Genomic DNA, 18,779 nt, shown 5'->3' on the forward strand with positions numbered 1-18,779 from the left:
TTGATGGGAATAAGGTGTATTTTATTTCAGTGGTCAGGGAATGCTTCGCTGATAAGATGACATGTGAACAGAGAAATGAAGAAGTGAGGGGCCTAACAAGGCAGTTAACTGGGGGAAGAGCCCTGCAGGCAGAGGAAACAAGTACAAAGGCCCTGAGACCATCATGCTTGGCTGTGGTACCCAGTGAGCCAGGAGGAGAGATGAGAAGCAAGGCTGGAGGAGTGTCAGGGTCATGGTGGGACTTTGGCTTTTACCAAAGTGAGTAAGATGGGAATCCCTGGAGGGTTTTGAGCAGAGAACGCCATGATCCCGATTTTCACTTTCGAAGGATCCCTTTGGTTGCTATGTTAGAATAGACTGAGGTGGCCAAGGGTAGAGACAGGGAGAAGAGTTAGGGGTATATTACAGACTCAGACCACGGTGGGAGTAGAGATTACCAGTGGCCGCATTCTAGATATACTTTGAAGATGGAGACTACAGAATTTACTTACAGACAGTATAGATATGAGAAAAAGAAAGGAGTCAAGGATAACGCCAAGGTTTTTGGCCAGAGCGACTGGGGAGATGGGGTTGCCATTACAGAAACAAAGACTTTGGGAAGAGCAGGCTTGGGGGAAATCAAGATTTGTATTTCAGTCAAGGTTAAGATGTTCTAAAAACATCCAAATGATGATGTCAAGTAGGCAGTTGAATAAATGATGCCATTTGTGTTGTGAAAAATGGAAATGGTGGTGGGATCCTTTTTTGATTATATTATACATTATATTGTGGTTTTAATTAACTCACTTTCCTTGAATAGCAAAAAATGTCTGAGGCATAACAGACAGTAAATCTAAAACTGACCCAGGATCAGCTGTGGTCTGTGGTGTGGTGTGCAGGATGATAGTTTGTGTGCCACATTCAGGGCAAAGTGAGGGCGGTGCACACCTTCTGCCATCTACAATGGGAGTGAATGGCTGGAGTCTGTGCCCACCCATCTCCCACCCCCCACCCCCACAGTGCCAGGAGGTATGTCAGACCCTCTGTACAACAGTGACAGGCTTGGAAGATACATTTAGTATGTATTAGCAGTTCTTACCCTTTTTATCTTGATTTGAATGGTGGAGTAAGCTCACTTGACACTTCTGTAGTGGAGTGCTTGAGTGTAAGATTAGCGCCCCAGAGATCCTCAGGGTGAGAGAGATCCAGACTCCCTAGTTTGGCAGGTTGTTAGCAAGGCAGTTGTGTAGGGAGGGGCAGGGGGCAGAAGGAGGCTGTAGCCTGAATGATTTGTGAGCTGGGAAAGGAAAAAGTCCAGGTTTCTTTCTAGCATCACTGATTCTACAGGAAACTTCAATCGGCTCTCCTCCGAAATTAAATTTCTCTCTTCTGAGCAACAGTGTTTCTTCTAAGACAGCAGTTATTGATCCATCAGACCTAATATTGGGATTTAAAGGTGCTCATAAGCCTTAAAATGAAATGGCAGCCAATAAACTTTCTCAAATTGACTCCTTTTCTTGTAATTTTTAAAACAGATTTCAGTGAATTCAGCCTTTTGGTGAAATTACAGAGATAAATGGCTTATACATAAAAATGGCTGCCTGTCAACTGAAAATCAAACGGGCATGTATCCCATATGATTTACGCTGGGTGAAAAGCACTCGACATCCACATGAGCTGTTGTGTAGCACTACACAGCCTCAGCTCACTTGTTCCCACTTTGAGGTTTGGTGTGACGACGTTTTTCTTTCCTTTATGTCTCAACATCATCTTCTCATTTACAAAAACTCTGTCACAACTCTTTTGTGATTCTGGCCTCTCTGAAATCGTTTGTGTCTAACGGGGATTACTAGCTCCATTTTACAGATGCATACACTAAACCTCAGGGAAGCTGAGTTCTTTGCTCCAGTTCACACAGCCTGTAGAAGACAAAGGAGACTCACACCTGGACCCCAGCCTGTGTTCCTTCTGCTGCATCACACAAGACCGAGACCCATTCCTCACAGGGAAGGAAGCAGACATTTTTACATTTGGATCCTTTGTGCATGAAGGTTCGTGGGCCAGACGTAGCGAGCAGGGTTGGCTAGATAAATGGACACAGCCCAGGCACTGCTTGAGTTGCCTTTCACTCCCGCTGCTGAAGGTAACATATGCTTGTCCAGGAGCAGATAAATCGCCCTCAGTAAAATTGGTTACAGAGATGAGTTTGATTTCTAAGTGGTATTGCCCTCGAAAGGATTTAAGGAAAAAGAGAATAATGACTGGAAGATAAAGACAATTATCAATTCTCTCCCTTCATTAAGATGGTATCACGGGCAGAATGATGATAAGAAAAGCGAAGCAGCTCAGCTTAGGAGCAATGTGACATAGACTAGAACATAACTCCCTCCCGATTGTAAGCCTCCTTCTCCACACCTTTCTGGGGGACAAAATCAATAGTGCCCCCACCCAGCCAGCCACCTGCAACCCTGAATCTGCCCAGGTAGTGAATGGTATCAGTTTAGCATTCTGTAGACTTTGCCTTTGTTTATGCAACATATGGAGACATAGCAAGAGGTTTGGGGTTTTTTGGTTTGGGGTTTTTTTCCCCCACAAAAATGTGGTCATACTATATGTATTTTATTCTACAGGTAGGTTTTTCTTGCTTATATTATGGTCACTTTTCTAAGACATTTCTAATAGCTGTATAATATTACACAGGAATCTCATAAATTCAACCATTGCTCTGTTGACAGGCATACAGGTTGTTTCCATTCTGGAAACACTGGCAAAAACATCCTTGAACATGTTTCTTTACATTTTAGTTTCTTCTTTTCTCCTCTTGTCATGAATCATGAAGAATCTTGATATTAAAGCCCATTTCCTCCTAACCTTGTTGGCCTGGCATCTGGCATCTAACGGGAGGTGTGGTCCTTATGGTGGTTATTTCATGCTGATAATTCCGGACCTCTTGACCTCACCTACCGTATTGATTAACCAGAGTTCCTCCTTCCTGCTGTCAGCCTGTGTTTAAAGTTTGAGCACATGGAACACTTTGCATGTTACGTCTGCAGAAGGACCAGTTTTATCATGTGGGACAGCCATGTGAAGAAACTGTTGGATTTTGCTGTGTGCTTTAAAAATTTTTGCTGTTGTTGTTGTGGTTTTTACACCTGTCTCAAAACTGGATATGATCTGAGCAAAGGGCTTTCCAAAATGTGAGTTCAAAGGGAGAGGCAAAGACTGCACAAACCAAGATCCTTTAAATACTGCTTGTACCTGACGTCTCTGGTACAGGTTAGGGGGCACAAAACGGGATGAACTGGTGGTGCAGAGGTGCATAATTCATACTAATACACTTTGTTATTCTCTTAACTGCCTGTTGAGAGGAGGGAAGAGCAGGTGGGTGCAGCAAAGCCTCCCCTAAATGGAAAAGGACCTTCAAAAAGATGTCAGCCTCAGCACATGTTGTCACACTAATTTTCCGGCTCCTCTGGTTCCAGCCAGACTGTGTTAAAGAGAAACCCACGCCTGTCTCATCCCCCACAGAGCGGGAGAGAAGGGCTGGGGAGCTGAGCCTCAGCTGTAGAGAAAAGGCTTGCTGTCGGGTATGTCAGGAGAGGGCCCAAACCTGCATCTGGAGGGATGATGAGGGTGAAGGGCAGGAGTTTTTCACACTCTGCCCACTAAGATCCAGTTTCTTCCTTTTGTTCCAGAGCCTGGAGCTATTTATAACTTCCACTAAGCTTCTTGGGGGCTCCAGAGCCCATAAGACATAGTCTTCCTGAGAATGTTGTATTATAAGGAATTGTCCTTTATACAAAATACAGAGGGGAGAATTTCAGAATTTTGAACTTAAACCATTTGCTGGAAAATGACCTACACCGTGGCCTCGGGGAGGTGGAAACTCACATGTCTGAGCCAGGTGCTATACCAGGTCCATTCACATATGGTATGTCATTTATTCCTTGGGACAGCCTTAATAGGAAAGAGTTATAGCCCCGTTTTACCCACATGGAACCTGAGGCTTAGGGAGGCTGTGACCTTCCCCAAGTGACACACTTCTAAGTGACAAAGGTGAGATTTGAATCTGGATCTGAGGGTCTCTTCAGCTCATGTCCCTTCCCTTACCACAGTTTCCACCTTGGAAAGTACCCTTACTGAAGCCCCTTGCCCTTTCCTGGGATGGCCATCCCTGATTCCAAGAGGATCGAAATCAGGAACATTCTCTTTGCTGTGAGTTCTCCTCCACATTTACCTGTCTGCATGGCTGGAGCTAGCTACTTCTCCCTCCTTGTGGCTGTTTTAATTGTCCATTCTCACCTAGTTCTCCTGTCATCCTCCTGGTGTTACCATCCCCACTTCACAGATGAGGAAACTGAGTCTCAGCAAAGGATGGAAAGCTGCCCCAGGTCTCACAGCTGCAGAGTAGCACAGTCGGGATTTGAACCCAGGCCCAGAGCACTCTTGCTCCCTTAGGTACATACAATATTGGGTGTGTTCATGGACTTGCACTTCTTTTTTAAAAAAATATCTATTTACTTATTTATTTATTTTGGCTGCGCTGGGTCTTAGTTGCGGCATGTGGGCTCCTTAGTTGCAGCATGCAGGCTCCTTAGTTGAGGCATGCAGACTCTTAGTTGCAGCATGCGGGCTATTTAGTTGTGGCATGCAGACCCTTAGTTGCAGCATGTGAACTCTTAGTTGCAGTATGCATGCGGGATTTAGCTCCCCCGACCAGGGATCGAACCTGGGCCCCCTGCATTGGAGCAGGGAGTCTTATCCACTAGACCACAAGGGAAGTCCCTGGACTTGCATTTCAATTTGGTCTGTGGATAGTGTCCCATGTTAGGGAATTAATTTTTTTTTTTAATGTTCCCTTCAAAATGACTGGATTGTTCTTTTTCAAGGTTGACTTGGAGAGAAAATTTTTGAAATGCTTCCCTTTGATTTTGACTTCTTTTCTTTCTTATTCTAGTGCTCCAGCATTAAGCCCTGAGGGTACATGTTAAGGGCCAGTATATTCGATTCATCTTTATGCCCAAGGGCTCAGAATCCTTTAGGGAATATTCAACTGGGGGCTGCTCAATCCCCAGTGAGTCCTCCTACTGCCTCCCACCCCCCACCTCAGCCCTCAGCCCAGGCCACTTTCTCCTAGTCAGTGAATGATCAAAGTTCTCTTCCTGCAGCATGAGAGAGGCTGCCCCCTTCAGGTCAGAGGGAGCACCTGGGAAGTTTCTGCCTCAGTCCTTCAAAAGCCATCCTTAGTTCCAAAACAGATTCATGTGACTAATGGGGCTTAGAGATGATCCAGTTATATCAGCAAAATCTTTAATAGTTACAAGTGACAGAAACCTAACTCAAACTGACTGAAGAAAAGACAATGTATTGACTCACATAACTGAAAAGGCCAGGAGTAGACGATGGCTTCTGCCAGAGCTGGATCCAGGTCCCTAAGTGATGCCAGCAGGAACCTCTCTCTCCAACTCTTGGCTCTGTTTTCTGTTCTGCTAACTTCATTTTAAGATAGGAAACAGTCTGTATGGTGGCCCCAGGCGGATCAGACTTCTATCCTCCCACGTTCATTTTCAGCAGAAAAGAGCTTCCCTCTCTCCCAGCTGTCTCAGCCAAGATTTACTCTGATTTACAGGTGCCCATCCCTGAACCAACCACGGGGGCTGTGGAGCTGCGATGCTCTGGCTGAGCCAGGCTCTCTTGCCCACCCTCAAGGCAAGGCAAGGACCTCTGCCAAACCCTGTGAAATTGAGGGCTGGGAGATTCCCCAAGGAGAATCAGGATGCTCTTACCAAAAGAAGGAGAAGGAATACAGAGCAGGCACGCCAGACTTGCCCTTTGTCCAGCTCCCTTATCGACATAAGGGGAACCCGGGGTCTGGCAAGAAGATGGGACTTGGAATGTTGCATGGCAGAGCAGAAACCAGAAGCCAGGATTTCAGACTCCTACCTAGTTCCCTCAGTTTTTGTTTTTTTATCTATTCATTCTTCTTTTTGCTTGTATAATTAATAGTACATTACTGCTATAAAAATATTTATGTATACAGGACAGGTGAGTTTCATCCAGGCTCCAGCTCTTACCAGCTGTTTGACCTAAGGCAAGTTATTTGGCCTCTCTGCCTTGTTTGCTCCTCATTGTAATGGGAGTAATATAGTCCCTACCTCATAAGAGCATTGTGACAATTAAATGACTTAATGCATAGAAAGTGCTTAGAAAGTGCTTATTATGCCCAACATAGTAGAAATCCTTAACAGATATAGTCTGTTATAATCATTGTCATCTTCCAGCTTATTTTTTAACTGCTATCAGTACTCTGTAGTTCGAATTTTTCATCATTTATTTAATCTTTCCCCATTGATGAACATTCACTCTGTTTCTACTCTTTTCACCACTTCAAACTGTGTCAGGGAGCACCCCTGACTGTGCCTCTTGGTCCTCACGCCGTGAACATCTAACTCAACTTTGTCCTGTTGAGGTTGGGACCTCATCAGACTGTGAACCAGATAACAAGGGAAGTGCTTGGGCAAGCGGTGGGATGTTTTGCACTCAGCTCATAGTCGTAAGGTTTGAAATACCACAGTTGCCTCTTCCTTTATGGTGTCTCCTGGGGCCAGAAATACTGAGCCAGGGGGGCACCAAGGTTGATGTCATGTGATGGAAATGTCATGGTGTCCCTGCTTTGACCTTCCGTGAGGGCATCGCTCTGCCCGTTCCTGCCCCCACAAGGCCCCTTCTAAGTGTCTCTGGAGCCCACTCTGTATCTGGGGACCCATGGAGACTGGGAGGCCGTCAAGTCAGTGTGCCATGTGCCGTGTTGTAGAAACAAATATTTGTTCATAGAAGAGCTTGGAGGAAGACATACCCTAAATGTTTCACAGAGGTCAGCCTCCGGTGTCAAGATGTTCAAGTCATTAGCGGTTGTCTTTTAGCCTTTCTGTGTTTTCCAGCCTTTCATAGTGAGCAATTAACCGCTTTTGTCATCAAGAAAAATATTATAAGCATTATTTTAAGTAAATACTCTCTAGATTTGAGGCTTGGATCCAAGTCACTTTCCACTAGGGGCTCCATTTCCTCATGTGGAGAATGGGGTTAGCACTCCCAGGTTTGTCTCCCTCCCAGGGGTTGGTGCAGCTTAGAAAAAAGGGAGAGTGCGCTATAAACCATCAGGCACGATGAATTGGGGAAGGAGGAGGTTATTATCGTCTGGTCGTAGCCAAACCCAGCCTCTTTGCATTGGGAGCAGTGCCCCAGTCGCCCTGTCCCGGAGACCACACTCTGAAGGCATCGGGCAAAGGGATGCTTCGTGGTTATCACACATACAAGGACTGAGCATACTCTGCTGTCCAGTGTTGAGATCTTAAGACACAACATGCAGACAGGTCTTAAAGGTGACAGCTAAGATGGGGGTGTCACTGGGGTGGGTGGCGGCCTTCCCTCTTCCTCCCTGCCACCCCCAGGGCTCCTCTGCTGCGATCTGAGGCCTAATAGGAGGAGGAGAAATGGGGCTTTTCACACGGCCTCCCAACAGGGAGGTGGCCTGTGGGCGAGTCTGTGGAGCCAAGTTTCCTGCTGGATACTGGAGAGATTCATTTCAGCATGGCACGCATTTTTTTATTTGAACCAGTAGCCTAAGCTGGGACCAAACTAATGACTAGTGCCTGTGGCAAAAGTCGAAGTGCCATTTTGTGTTTATTTAGTAAATAAATGAGTGGATGGTTAGAGGAGGGAGAAAAAGAGTAGACCCTCCTCGCCTCCCCAGAAGCACATGATCAAGGCTGAGCCTTTTATTTAAGTTCTGAATAATTTTTAAATCCAGGATTGGGTTAATCTAGAAGTGAATTTAGTCTGTTGTCGCATCGTCTGCTTCCCTTAGTACATGATGGTGTTTGTTTATCTAGTGGCAGGCTGTGGGCCCCAGCTCTGGGGTTCAAGAGAGCCAGGGCTCTCTGCGCCGTAATAGCGCTGTTGTATTTCACCCCATGGACTCCAGGCAATTTATTACAGCTAACCCCCTCTCCACCCCTGCCGCAACGAGTGAGCCTCCTGCAAAATTGGATGGAAGGCAGGAACTCTTGTAGAAAACGAGATATTACCTGTCTTTCTTGGCCACAGAGGACGCAGCCAAATTAAGGGAAAGGGATTTTTGAGAAGAGGTGCTTTCGTTCATTTGTGAAGGTCGACATAATGAAGTTGGAAAGGCTCCCCCAGAAGACTGGCTGAAATGATCAAAGGGGTTAGAGAGGTGGGGGAAGGGGCGGAGGAGGGCCCGGAGGTGGGGCCTGGATAAAAGCAGCCCAGCCAGATGCAGGAGCAAGAGGGGACGTGAAAGAAGGGGAAAGAGAGAGACTGACCTGTCTGCCCATCAATACTGGACTGCCAGAATTAGGGGCACCCTGTCCGTGCAGCTGTAACTGGGCTCACAGCCAGACACCATGGGTTCATTCCTGCCCTGTCCCACGCCCCAGTTTCCCTTGGTGCCGCTAGCAGAGGTAGAATTTAAAGCTAAGGAGACCGTGGACCCCGACCGTTTTTTTCCTCCCAGCATTTCTTTCTGAAAATTGTCAAAGAAAACGTGAATGAATTGCACACAGAACACTCATCAAGATTCCCACCATCGAGATTCTGCAATTAACATTCCTCTAATGATTTTATCACATATATTATATATTTTTAAATATTTAATTTTATATATTATTTTTGGCTGTATTGGGTGTTCGTTGCTGCGCACGGTCTTTCTCTAGTTGCCGCGAGCAGGGGCTACTCTTAGTTGCGTTGTGCAGGCTTCTCATTGTGGTGGCTTCTCTTGTTGCAGAGCACAGGCTCTAGGCACGCGGGCTCCAGTAGTTGTGGCACGTGGGCTTAGCAGTTGTGGCACACGGGCTTAGTTGCTCTGCACATGTGGGATCTTCTCAGACCAGGGCTTGAACCTGTGTCCCTTGCATTGGCAGGCAGATTCTTAACCACTGCGTCACCAGGGAAGTCCCAAGGTAGGCAGTTTTGTTATTCCCTCTTGGCCTGCCTGGTCCTCAGCTCCCCTTTTCTGGGCCCTGGGAAAATCCCTAATATCTCTGTTGAAGTATACCCCAAAGATGGAAAGAAATGAAGAACAAAAGGAATCTTAAATTTTCTGTAATCATATTGTTAGAAATAATATTAGTATTGCTTTTCTGAAACTGTTATATATTATAGGAAAAAAACAAGCAACTGTTAATGTTAAGAACCTAGATTTTTAGCAAAAGTGTTAGAATATGTAAAACCAGACAAAAACCTAACAAGAAGAGAAAACTACAGGCCAATATCCCTTATGAATATAGCTGCAAAAATTCTCAGCAAAATACTACCAAACCAAATTCGGCAACATATAAGGAGGATTATACACCATGACCAAATAGGATTTATCCCAGGAATGCAAGGTTGGTTCAATATATGAAAATCAATCAATGTAATACATTATGTTAATAGGATAAAGAACAAAACCCATATGATTATATCAGTAGATGCAGAAAAAGCATTTGACAAGATCCAACACTTCTTCATGATAAAAACATTCAACAAACTGAGAATAGAAGGGAGTTCCCTCAACCTGATGAAGAGCATTGATGAAAAACGCACATTAGCATTATATTTAATGGTGAAAGATTGATAGCTTTCCCTTCTAAGGTCAGGAGCAAAACAAGGATGTCTGCTCTTGCCACTTTTATTCAACATTATACTGGAGTTTCTAGACAGTTAGACAAGAAGAAGAAATAAACGGCATCTAGATTCAAAAGAAAGAAGTAAAACTATCTCTATTTGCAGATGACACTGTCTTGTGTATAGAAAATCCTAAGGAATCCACACCAAAAAAATGTTATTAGAACTAATAAGTTCAGCAAGGTTGCAAGACACAGGCTCAATATAAAAAATCTATTATATCTCTGTACACCAGCAAGGAACAATATGAAAATGAAATACATATTTACTAGTCATTTCTCCAAGGAAGATATACAAATAGCCTATAAGCACATGAAAATAAGCTCAACATCATTCATCATTAGGAATATGCAAACCAAACTGTAATAAGATACCACTTCACACCCACTAGAATGGCTATAATCAAAAAGATGGACAATAACAAGAGTTGGTGAGCATGTGGAGATATTGGAAGCCTCATACATAGTTGGTGGGAATGTTAAATGGTGCTGTCACTTTGGAAACAGTTGGCAGTTCCTTAAAAAGTTAAACATGGGGGCTTCCCTGGTGGTGCAGTGGTTGAGAGTCCGCCTGCCGATGCAGGGGACACGGGTTTGTGCCCCGGTCCGGGAAGATCCCACATGCCGCGGAGCGGCTAGGCCCACGAGCCATGGCCGCTGAGCCTGCGCATCCGGAGCCTTTGCTCCGCAACAGGAGAGGCCACAACAGTGAGAGGCCTGCGTACCGTAAAAAAAAAAAAAAAAAAGTTAAACATGGAGTTACTTTATGGCCTGCAATTCTACTCCTTGATATATACCCAAGAGAATTGAAAACATATGTCTACCCCAAAACTTGTACATGAATTTTCACAGCAGCATTATTCATAATAGCCAAAAGGTAGAAACAACCCAAATGTCCATCAGTTGATGAATGAATAAATAAAATGTGTTGTATTTGTACAGTGGAATATTATTCAGCCATGAAAAGGGATGAGGTACTGATGCATGCTACAACATGAATGAACCTTGAAAATATTATGCTTAAGTGAAAGAACCCAGACACAAAGGCCACATGTTATATGATTCCATTTGTATAAAATGTCTAGGATAGGAAAATTCATGGGAACAGAAAACAAATTAGTGATTTCCAGGGACTGGGGGCAGTGGATAATGGGTAGGGACTGGGGGCAATGGATAATGGGTAGTGACTGCTAATAGATATAAAGTTTCTTTTGGGGGGTGATGAAAATGTTCTGGAATTAGATAGTGGTGATGGTTGTACAACTTTGTGGATATATTAAAAATGACTGAGTTACACACTTTACAAGGGTGAATTTTATGATATGTGAATTATATCAATAAAAAAGAGATACAATATAAAATTAAGGTTTAGTAAAACTCTGTAATTTTATGTTTATGAAATTGTATATATATGAAATTTTAGCATAAACTCATATCTATTAAAATATATTTGTATTGCTGACCACTGTAATGGCATAGAAGCCATAACCAACATAATAGTAATGAATGCACTTAGTGCCCATATTGCAGCATCTAAATGGTTATATTGATAATATTAAAGAGCCAGGGTTCCTTGGCAGAATGGTTGATTCCAGGTTAGAGCAGGAAACATACAAGTTGAGCCTAGAGAGTCTTTTGATACCTTTTGTCAGAAAACAAAGAAGCTGTCAGTACTCTGACCATGTGCAAAGGACTAGGAGCCAACTTGAGAAGACCGCCTTGGGCTAAAAATAGGCTTATTTGGGGCTTCCCTGGTGGCGCAGTGGTTGAGAGTCCGCCTGCCGATGCAGGGGACACGGGTTCGTGCCCTGGTCCGGGAAGATCCCACATGCTGCGGAGCGGCTGGGCCCGTGAGCCATGGCCGCTGAGCCTGCGCGTCCGGAGCCTGTGCCCCGCAGTCGGAGAGGCCACGGCAGTGAGAGGCCCGTGTACCACCAAAAGAAAAAGGCTTATTTGGAAACCAAGAAGAATAATACTAGCGTTGAATTGAAACATATTAATTATGTTAAAATTTATGAGTTCATAATGAAAACAAATAATTGGCCATCTTTGGAGGATGCTAGGGAACCAGGTCCTTCTGAAAATCGGTAAATTAAGAATCAAGAACCTAGCCTATCTTTCCTATACTTCAGTGTAGCCAAATAGTTGACATGGTAAAGTTTTTCTCCATGGAAGTATTCCAGCTAGTAAAGAAAGAATGATAGAATTAGAAATCACCATTTTGCAAACCCCTGATGAAATAAAGGATATAGATGCAAATCATCTTTGGCCACCAACATCACAAAAGGAAAGACAACTGGACATTATGTGTTTCCCAAGGAATGCTCACACCAGCACCTATGAAGAGGTTGCCAGAATACCTCATTGAATTAGGTCAGGCCTCTAGAGCTACCTACCAGTTTACAGGAGGCAAAGTGGGGCAAACAGAGGAACATGTTGAGAGACACCACATCAACGCAGGAAGCAAAATGCAGACTGTGGGAAATACTATAGAACAAACGACCCAGTTTCTTAAACAAATGGTAAGGGGAAAAGAGACCTAGGAGATGCATCAGCTAAAAGCAGTAATGTGGGCCTTGTCTTGATGCAGATTTAAACAAACCAGACACAAAAACATCAGGGAAGTTTGAACACCAGCTAAATATTTGCTGATACTAAGTAACTATGTTAATTCTCTGGGGTATTACCATGATATTAAAGGCCCACAGGAACAGGGCCTTCTGCCCCCAAGCTTACCATGGGGCTGGTGGAAAGCAAAGGAGAAAATGTGCCCTCTGCCCACATAGCCCAGGGAGGGAGAGAAGAGGGGCCAAGCCAGTGAAGCCCAGTTTATTCTTCCAGGTTTAAGGACACATGGTTTCTCCTCCATAGCGAGGAATGTGCAAGGGGTGGGGAGGGAAACAAGAGTGTTACCGAAGGGCTATCTTCTGCATGGAATCATGAGGATAGACAACCATGTTCCTATCACAATTGAGGCATAAACAAGTTAGTGCATGTAAAGCACCAAACCCCGGTGCTGCTCTGTCACTTTTGGGGGTTGTTGTTCTGTAACTGCTCGTGTACAAAGCTGGGTGGGGGGGTCATGTGTGTGTGTGTATATCCCTGTGCACTCTGTGTGCAGGGATTAGAGGCAGGACTTTGGGATGCCAAGTAGAAGAAAGTTGTGAAGTGACCTTGATGTCCCCAGCTTTCACTCATTTCCTGAAGCCTGGAGAGAAAGTAGGAATTGCAGTTAACTGAACCACGTGCATGAGTTCTCCTGGTAGCATGAGAGCTGAACCTGTCCTCTCCCTGTCCCCCCCGTGTCTCCCTCCAGCTGCAACAGCAAACGCTACCTGGAGACGCTCCCCAACACCAGCATCATCATCCCCTTCCACAACGAGGGCTGGTCCTCCCTCCTCCGCACCGTTCACAGCGTGCTGAACCGCTCGCCCCCGGAGCTGATTGCCGAGATTGTCCTGGTGGATGACTTCAGTGACCGAGGTAGGGCCCATTTCACCCAGCTTCCCACCCTCCATACTCCGTTCAGTGACTTGCTAAAGGGGTGGTAGGTTTTCCCATCTTCAGCAGCGCCAGCATGTGGGCCACCATGTACTGATACTTGAGGCCATGAACCTGGCACTGAACACAAGTTATCTTACTTAGTCCTCACAACGACCCATGAAATAGGTTCTGTTTTTATCCCATTTGTATCAACGTAGAAGTGCATTAAACTGCAAATAATAGAGAACTTTAAATAATAGCTCAAACAAGTAAGGGGTTTATTCATTTATTCATTCATTTGATAATGAGATCCAGGATTGGTACAGCTGCTCGAGTCTGTCATTGGAGAACCAGACTTCTTCTCTTTTCCCACTTCCTCATCCTCATGGTTACAAAATGGCTGCTGTACCTCTGGGAATTCTACCTTCCAGGCAGGAAGAAGGAGGAAGGGCAAAGAGAACAAAGCCTCTTCCTTGGAAGACTTTGCCTTCTTATTCAGGAAAGTCTCCCCAGAGACTTTTGGCCAGAACTCTGACATTTGGGCGTCCATATCTGCAAGGGTGGCTGGGAACGTGAGTGTTCTGATTTTTGGCCTCTTTAGTAGAAATAGGAAAAGAAGTGGATTAGAGAAGGTATCAGGACAGCCCACCTACAGTATCTGCCACACCACTTTACAGATGCAGAAACTGAGGCTCAGAGAGGTTAAGTGACTTGGTCTTGGTCACACAGCTCTTAGATGGTGATGTGGTGACCAAGTCACATCTGTCTGACCCCACGCACATGATCTTAACCACTAGACCACACTGCAGAGCCTCTTCGCTATGGGCCTTACCCATGGGTTTAAGAGACACAGAGGTGGAGCCACAAATGAAATCCAAGAAGAATTTGCCCTCCAGCCAATGGTCTCGAGCTTATTCTTTGTATCAGAGCTTTCACCACTTGCAGGAAAATCAAGAGAAGCTGTTTCCTCTCTCACTTTCTTGTAGAGGCACTAATAAGTAGTGAAGAGAGGGAATCTAAGTACACTCCAGAACAATCGAAGCTGAGCTGCTTGCTGCCCCGTTTTAGTACTACACCCCACTTACGCGGCGGGGGGTGTGTGTACACACACATACATGCACACACATTTTGAACTCAGTTCCTACCGTCTCTAATTCTCCCCGTAACTCTTTTTTTTTTAAATTATTTTATTTATTTATTTTTAGCTGCATTGGGTCTTCGTCGCTGCGCGCAGGCTTTCTCTAGTTGCAGTGAGCGGGGGCTACTCTTCGTTGCAGTGTGCGGGCTTCTCATTGCAGTGGCTTCTCTTGTTATGGAGCACGGGCTCTGGGTGCCCAGGCTTCAGTAACTGTGGCTCGCAGGCTGTAGAGCGCAGGCTCAGTAGTTGTGGCGCACGGGCTTAGTTGCTCCGCGGCATGTGGGACCTTCCTGGAACAGGGCTCGAACCCTTGTCCCCTGCATTGGCAGGCGGATTCTTAACCACTGCACCACCAGGGAAGCCCTCTCCCCTAACTCTTGACATACACTCATTGTCATGGGACCCTTTACTTTTCCTTCTTTGCTCTTATCACATCAGTATTAAAATATAAATAAGTGTAACATGTGAGCATTGTGTGTGTAAACATTGGCCTGTCGTATGTTTCCTCTACCAGCTTCCACATTCTGAGAGCTGGGACCACCCCATCAGTCTTGTTCACTACATATCCTCAACTCCTTAGGCATATAGTAGGTGCTTAATACATGTTTGACAACTAAGTGATCAGGGCTCGTTTCCTCTGTTCCCTTAGTACTTCCGCCATGGTTACAATAGCATCCATTATATGAGATTTATTTGTGTCCCTGAAGTGAGGTCTGTGAAGTCACCTGTGGGTGTGTCTCCTTGTGTCTGTAGCACCATTCTTTAGCAATAGTTACCTCTTTGATCCTGGCCCTGTCACTTATTAGCTCTGTGACCTTGACCCAGTCACTTAATCTCTCTGTGCTTCAGTTCCCTCATCTGTAAAAGGGAATCTACCTCTTAATATGACTATTAAGTGGGTTAATACATGTCAAATAGTTAGGACAGTACAATGCACAAAGTGAACATTAGAAATAAACACTTAAGCTTGGTATTATCATTATTCCTATTAACATTATTTACGGCTAGTTTGTTGGAGGGGGTGTCAGGGATAAATGTACAGACATGGAGGTATGGTCTCCCTCTTTCTGTGGGTGAAAGGGCCTTGCAAATTGTAAAGCACTAAAAAAATGTGCTATTGTCCCACCTTCCGCCTAAACTGTCTCCCCATCCATTCACCATTCCGGGGACCATTTCTATGTGCCAGGCCCATACATTATCTCATTTATTCTTGACGACAGCCTCTGAGGGAGGCCCTGGGGTCTCTGCGTCTCCGACGAGGAGTTGGGGTCAGGTGACTGGCCCAGACTCACACAGCCAGTGAGCAGAACACCCAGACCCGTGGACTCAGAGCCCCAGACCCGTGCTCTACGGTTGTCTTTCCTGCCTTTTGTCCTTTACCCCTCCTCCTCTCCCAACCTCATCCTTCCCCCAGTTTGGGTCCGCCACCCCCAGGCCACGGGCTCTCAGCCAGGTGGTGAAAATGAATATAAATGAGCACATTGCTCAAGTCATTAACTGACGTCTGTTTACTGTGCTGCGCAGACACAGCCCCTGCTGCTCGGGGTGAGCGCCCGAGCCTTCCCTCAGGTTCTTGAGAGCCACAGCCGTGGGGATTGCCCTCTTCACTTTGCTCCCCTTCTTTGTGTACCAGCCGCCACAGGGCCTTCTGTTCTGGAGCACGTCAGGCTCCATCCGGCCTTGGGGTCTTCTCGTGTTCTTCCCTCGGCCAGGACATCCTGGAAGCACCGGGCTCCTCTTCATCTTCACTTCGGTCCCCCGCCCCTGCCGCTGTGCTCCCTTCTCCACGTAGGGTCACAGGGCTGTTTGCTGACCTGTTCATTATCAGGCTTCCTCATTAGGCCATTTGTGGTTAATAAATGTTTGTGAATTAGTGAATGAATGAATGAGGGGGGGCAGAGAAGAAGGGAACATATATGGCAGCTACAGCTGTATCCACACACGGGGAAAACCATCACTCGCAACAGGGTCGTCTTCAGTCAGCGAGATAGATGTGGCTGTGGAAGACACAGAGGTTCCTTTGGTGACCGGCGCTGGCCCACGTCTTTGGGTTTCAGGTTCAGGTCCCTGTCGCCTGTTTTCTGAAGCATGGGGCAGACCCATAACACTTGGCAGGACCCATCTCTGAGCATCACAAGGCATTAGTCCTCCAGAGGGAGAGTGAACCCGGCATCATCCAGATTAGAAACAGCAGCTCTACTTGTTGGGTTAGAAAAGAGTTTCAAGGTCATCCAAGGCTACTGGCTTTGAACATGTGCCTCTGAGCAGTAGGGGTCCCAGGAATGCGTCAGGGAGCACTGTGAGGGCTGTGAAGAACCTCACAGGTGCAGGTGGGGTTCACATACCTCTCCTGGCATGGTCTATATTTGGTTTCTGGAAAATTGTTCACTAAGAGGAACTCCACTGCTTAAAAATGTGTGAAAATTGCAGATGTAACAGCCTACTCATTGTACAGATGGGAAACCTGAGTCCTGGAGCAGTGGACAAGCTTAACTAAGAGCACATGGCCAGCTGGTTGCAGAGAAGAGACAAGAATCCCCTCTCTGCGCTCCCAGTACAGCCTGTCCCCTCCTCTTAGCTATTAATGTGAAACATCTGCAGAAGCACATTACTGTTTTCTACCCCCCAGGATGCTTCTCAATACATCATTTTCCATTGTACTAAAGAGCAAACTTCTTGCTAAAGAGAGCTCATTATCAAACACAACCAATCCTGGACCACAATGGTTTATGCTCCAATATCCCAATTTCCTCAGTGTTGTACTCAGTGATGAAAATAACGTGATTCCCCCTCCCCCAGTAAAAAAAGACTGTAACAGTCTTGAGAAAGAAAAGGTAAATTATATAAGAATGACATTCACCAAGTAACATCTGTTTCTCCAGAGAGCAAAAACATTAACCCAATGCAATACCGTCCCCAAACCCTAATAAGATAGAGAAGAGAATGAATACTGTCCCATTTCACAGACAGAAATGAGAACTGAGGCCCCTGACTGTTGCCCTTTTTTCTCAGTGAATCGGGCATGGAATGCAGAGGAGAACTCTTACCTCTTGCCCCTCAGTCCTGCCTGCACATTAGCTGTCAGATTTTGCAACCTGCGTTCTTCAGAAAAGCAATCATTCTTCTTGTTTCAAGAAGAAATTCTCAAGGCAGCTTTGGAAGAAAAACTTAGCAGTGATTGTTTTAAAAATGAGATTTGAGAGAAACAACTTCAGAATTCTAGAGAGGCCTGTCTCGAGTACGGCAAATATGGGCCACCGTGAAAGACGGATTCCTCTGGGCCACGTGAGCAGAGGCAGTTCTCAGAGTTGAAATTCATAGATGCTAACTACAGGCTTGATTGGCGCTGCCTGGAAGAAGCCATTTTGCTCTGAAATGAGCCTCTTCTAGGATCCTCAGGGCAACTAATTTTAATTTGGCTGAGGGTCGAGACCTCGGGTAGGAGACAAAATTGGAGCAGATGAATTCTTGAAATTAGATCCAGAGCTTTGTGCAGGCAGCACTGGGGACTAGAGTGAAGGCAAACGTTGGCCCCGGAATAATCCTGGCCCTGCTTGCAAATAGAGCACTGCGGAGTTTTCCAGGGGCCTCCAAAAGCTCTTCAAATGTGGGGGCTTGGCTTGAGGATGAGGAGGACATGGAGGTGTTTTTGCACTAGTGGGAGAAAGGTGAGCATGTAGGATGGCAGACCTGCCTCCAGATTACACTGCCCAGATAGGAGATCTTTATTAGGAAAATCAAGAGGGGTCTTTGTTCATTCGTTTCTTTCTATTCTCCTTCCCCTCCCCATTTCCAAACAATATTGGTTTTCCAAAAATAATAGGATATGTAGACCTGGATGGGATTATTGTCTTTGGATGAACTGTGGGCCACCTGGAATGATGAGGTGCAGAAACGAAAGGCTATGATGTGATCTCACTGACATCATTTCCCCCAAAGCAGCTCCCCATCAGCAAACAAACAAAAACATACACATGGAAGGGTTCCCTGAAAGGAGGTTCTTAAGCAAGCAAGCGTTTGTGGAGCTATCAACAGATTGTTGGCAGTGATTGGTGCTGGAGGGAGTATGGACATTGCAGGGCCCATTAGTACACATGGTAGAGGCTCTCACCATTGAGACCAAGGTCCCAGCTCTTCCTTCTATGATGGGCTTATTAACTCTGACCTGCACTGTCACACCATGCCAGTCCTGGAGACACGTCAAGAAGATCCGTTTGCCCTGGCCTGATTTGCATTGCAACGTACCACTCTTGACACGAGCCCATCAGCATCTATTCCTCGTTTCTTGTCATCTCTCTCGAAGCCTTAGTTTGCTTCCAGGACCACCACAACTGTTGGGATGGCCATTCCCCACTTTCACCATATTGTTTGGGTTCTCTTCACCTTGAGTTTTGTGCTGCTGATTTTGTTTTTCTCTACATTTGTCCTGATTTCATTCATATTTATGAAATGACTCTGTGCCCGTCGCTGCAGCAGGTGCTGGGGCTACAACG

General features: G+C 45.6%; 1 protein-coding gene across 6 annotated transcripts in view; it reads left to right on the forward strand.

The window, feature by feature from the left end:
• GALNT10 (polypeptide N-acetylgalactosaminyltransferase 10) overlaps window positions 1-18,779 on the forward strand; it is a 237,757-nt gene that overhangs the window by 123,992 nt on the left and 94,986 nt on the right. For all 6 annotated transcript variants that reach the window (XR_004525933.2, XM_033853499.2, XM_033853502.2 and 3 more), the window contains one exon: window positions 12,982-13,148. Coding sequence is in view for 5 of the 6 variants with exons in the window: in XM_033853499.2 (XP_033709390.1) it covers window positions 12,982-13,148 (167 nt within the window). In the remaining variant the exon portion in view is untranslated. The remainder of the gene's footprint in view (window positions 1-12,981; window positions 13,149-18,779) is intronic.

Source organism: Tursiops truncatus, chromosome 3 (assembly GCF_011762595.2).
Source record: "Tursiops truncatus isolate mTurTru1 chromosome 3, mTurTru1.mat.Y, whole genome shotgun sequence".
Classification (NCBI taxonomy): Eukaryota; Metazoa; Chordata; class Mammalia; order Artiodactyla; family Delphinidae; genus Tursiops; species Tursiops truncatus.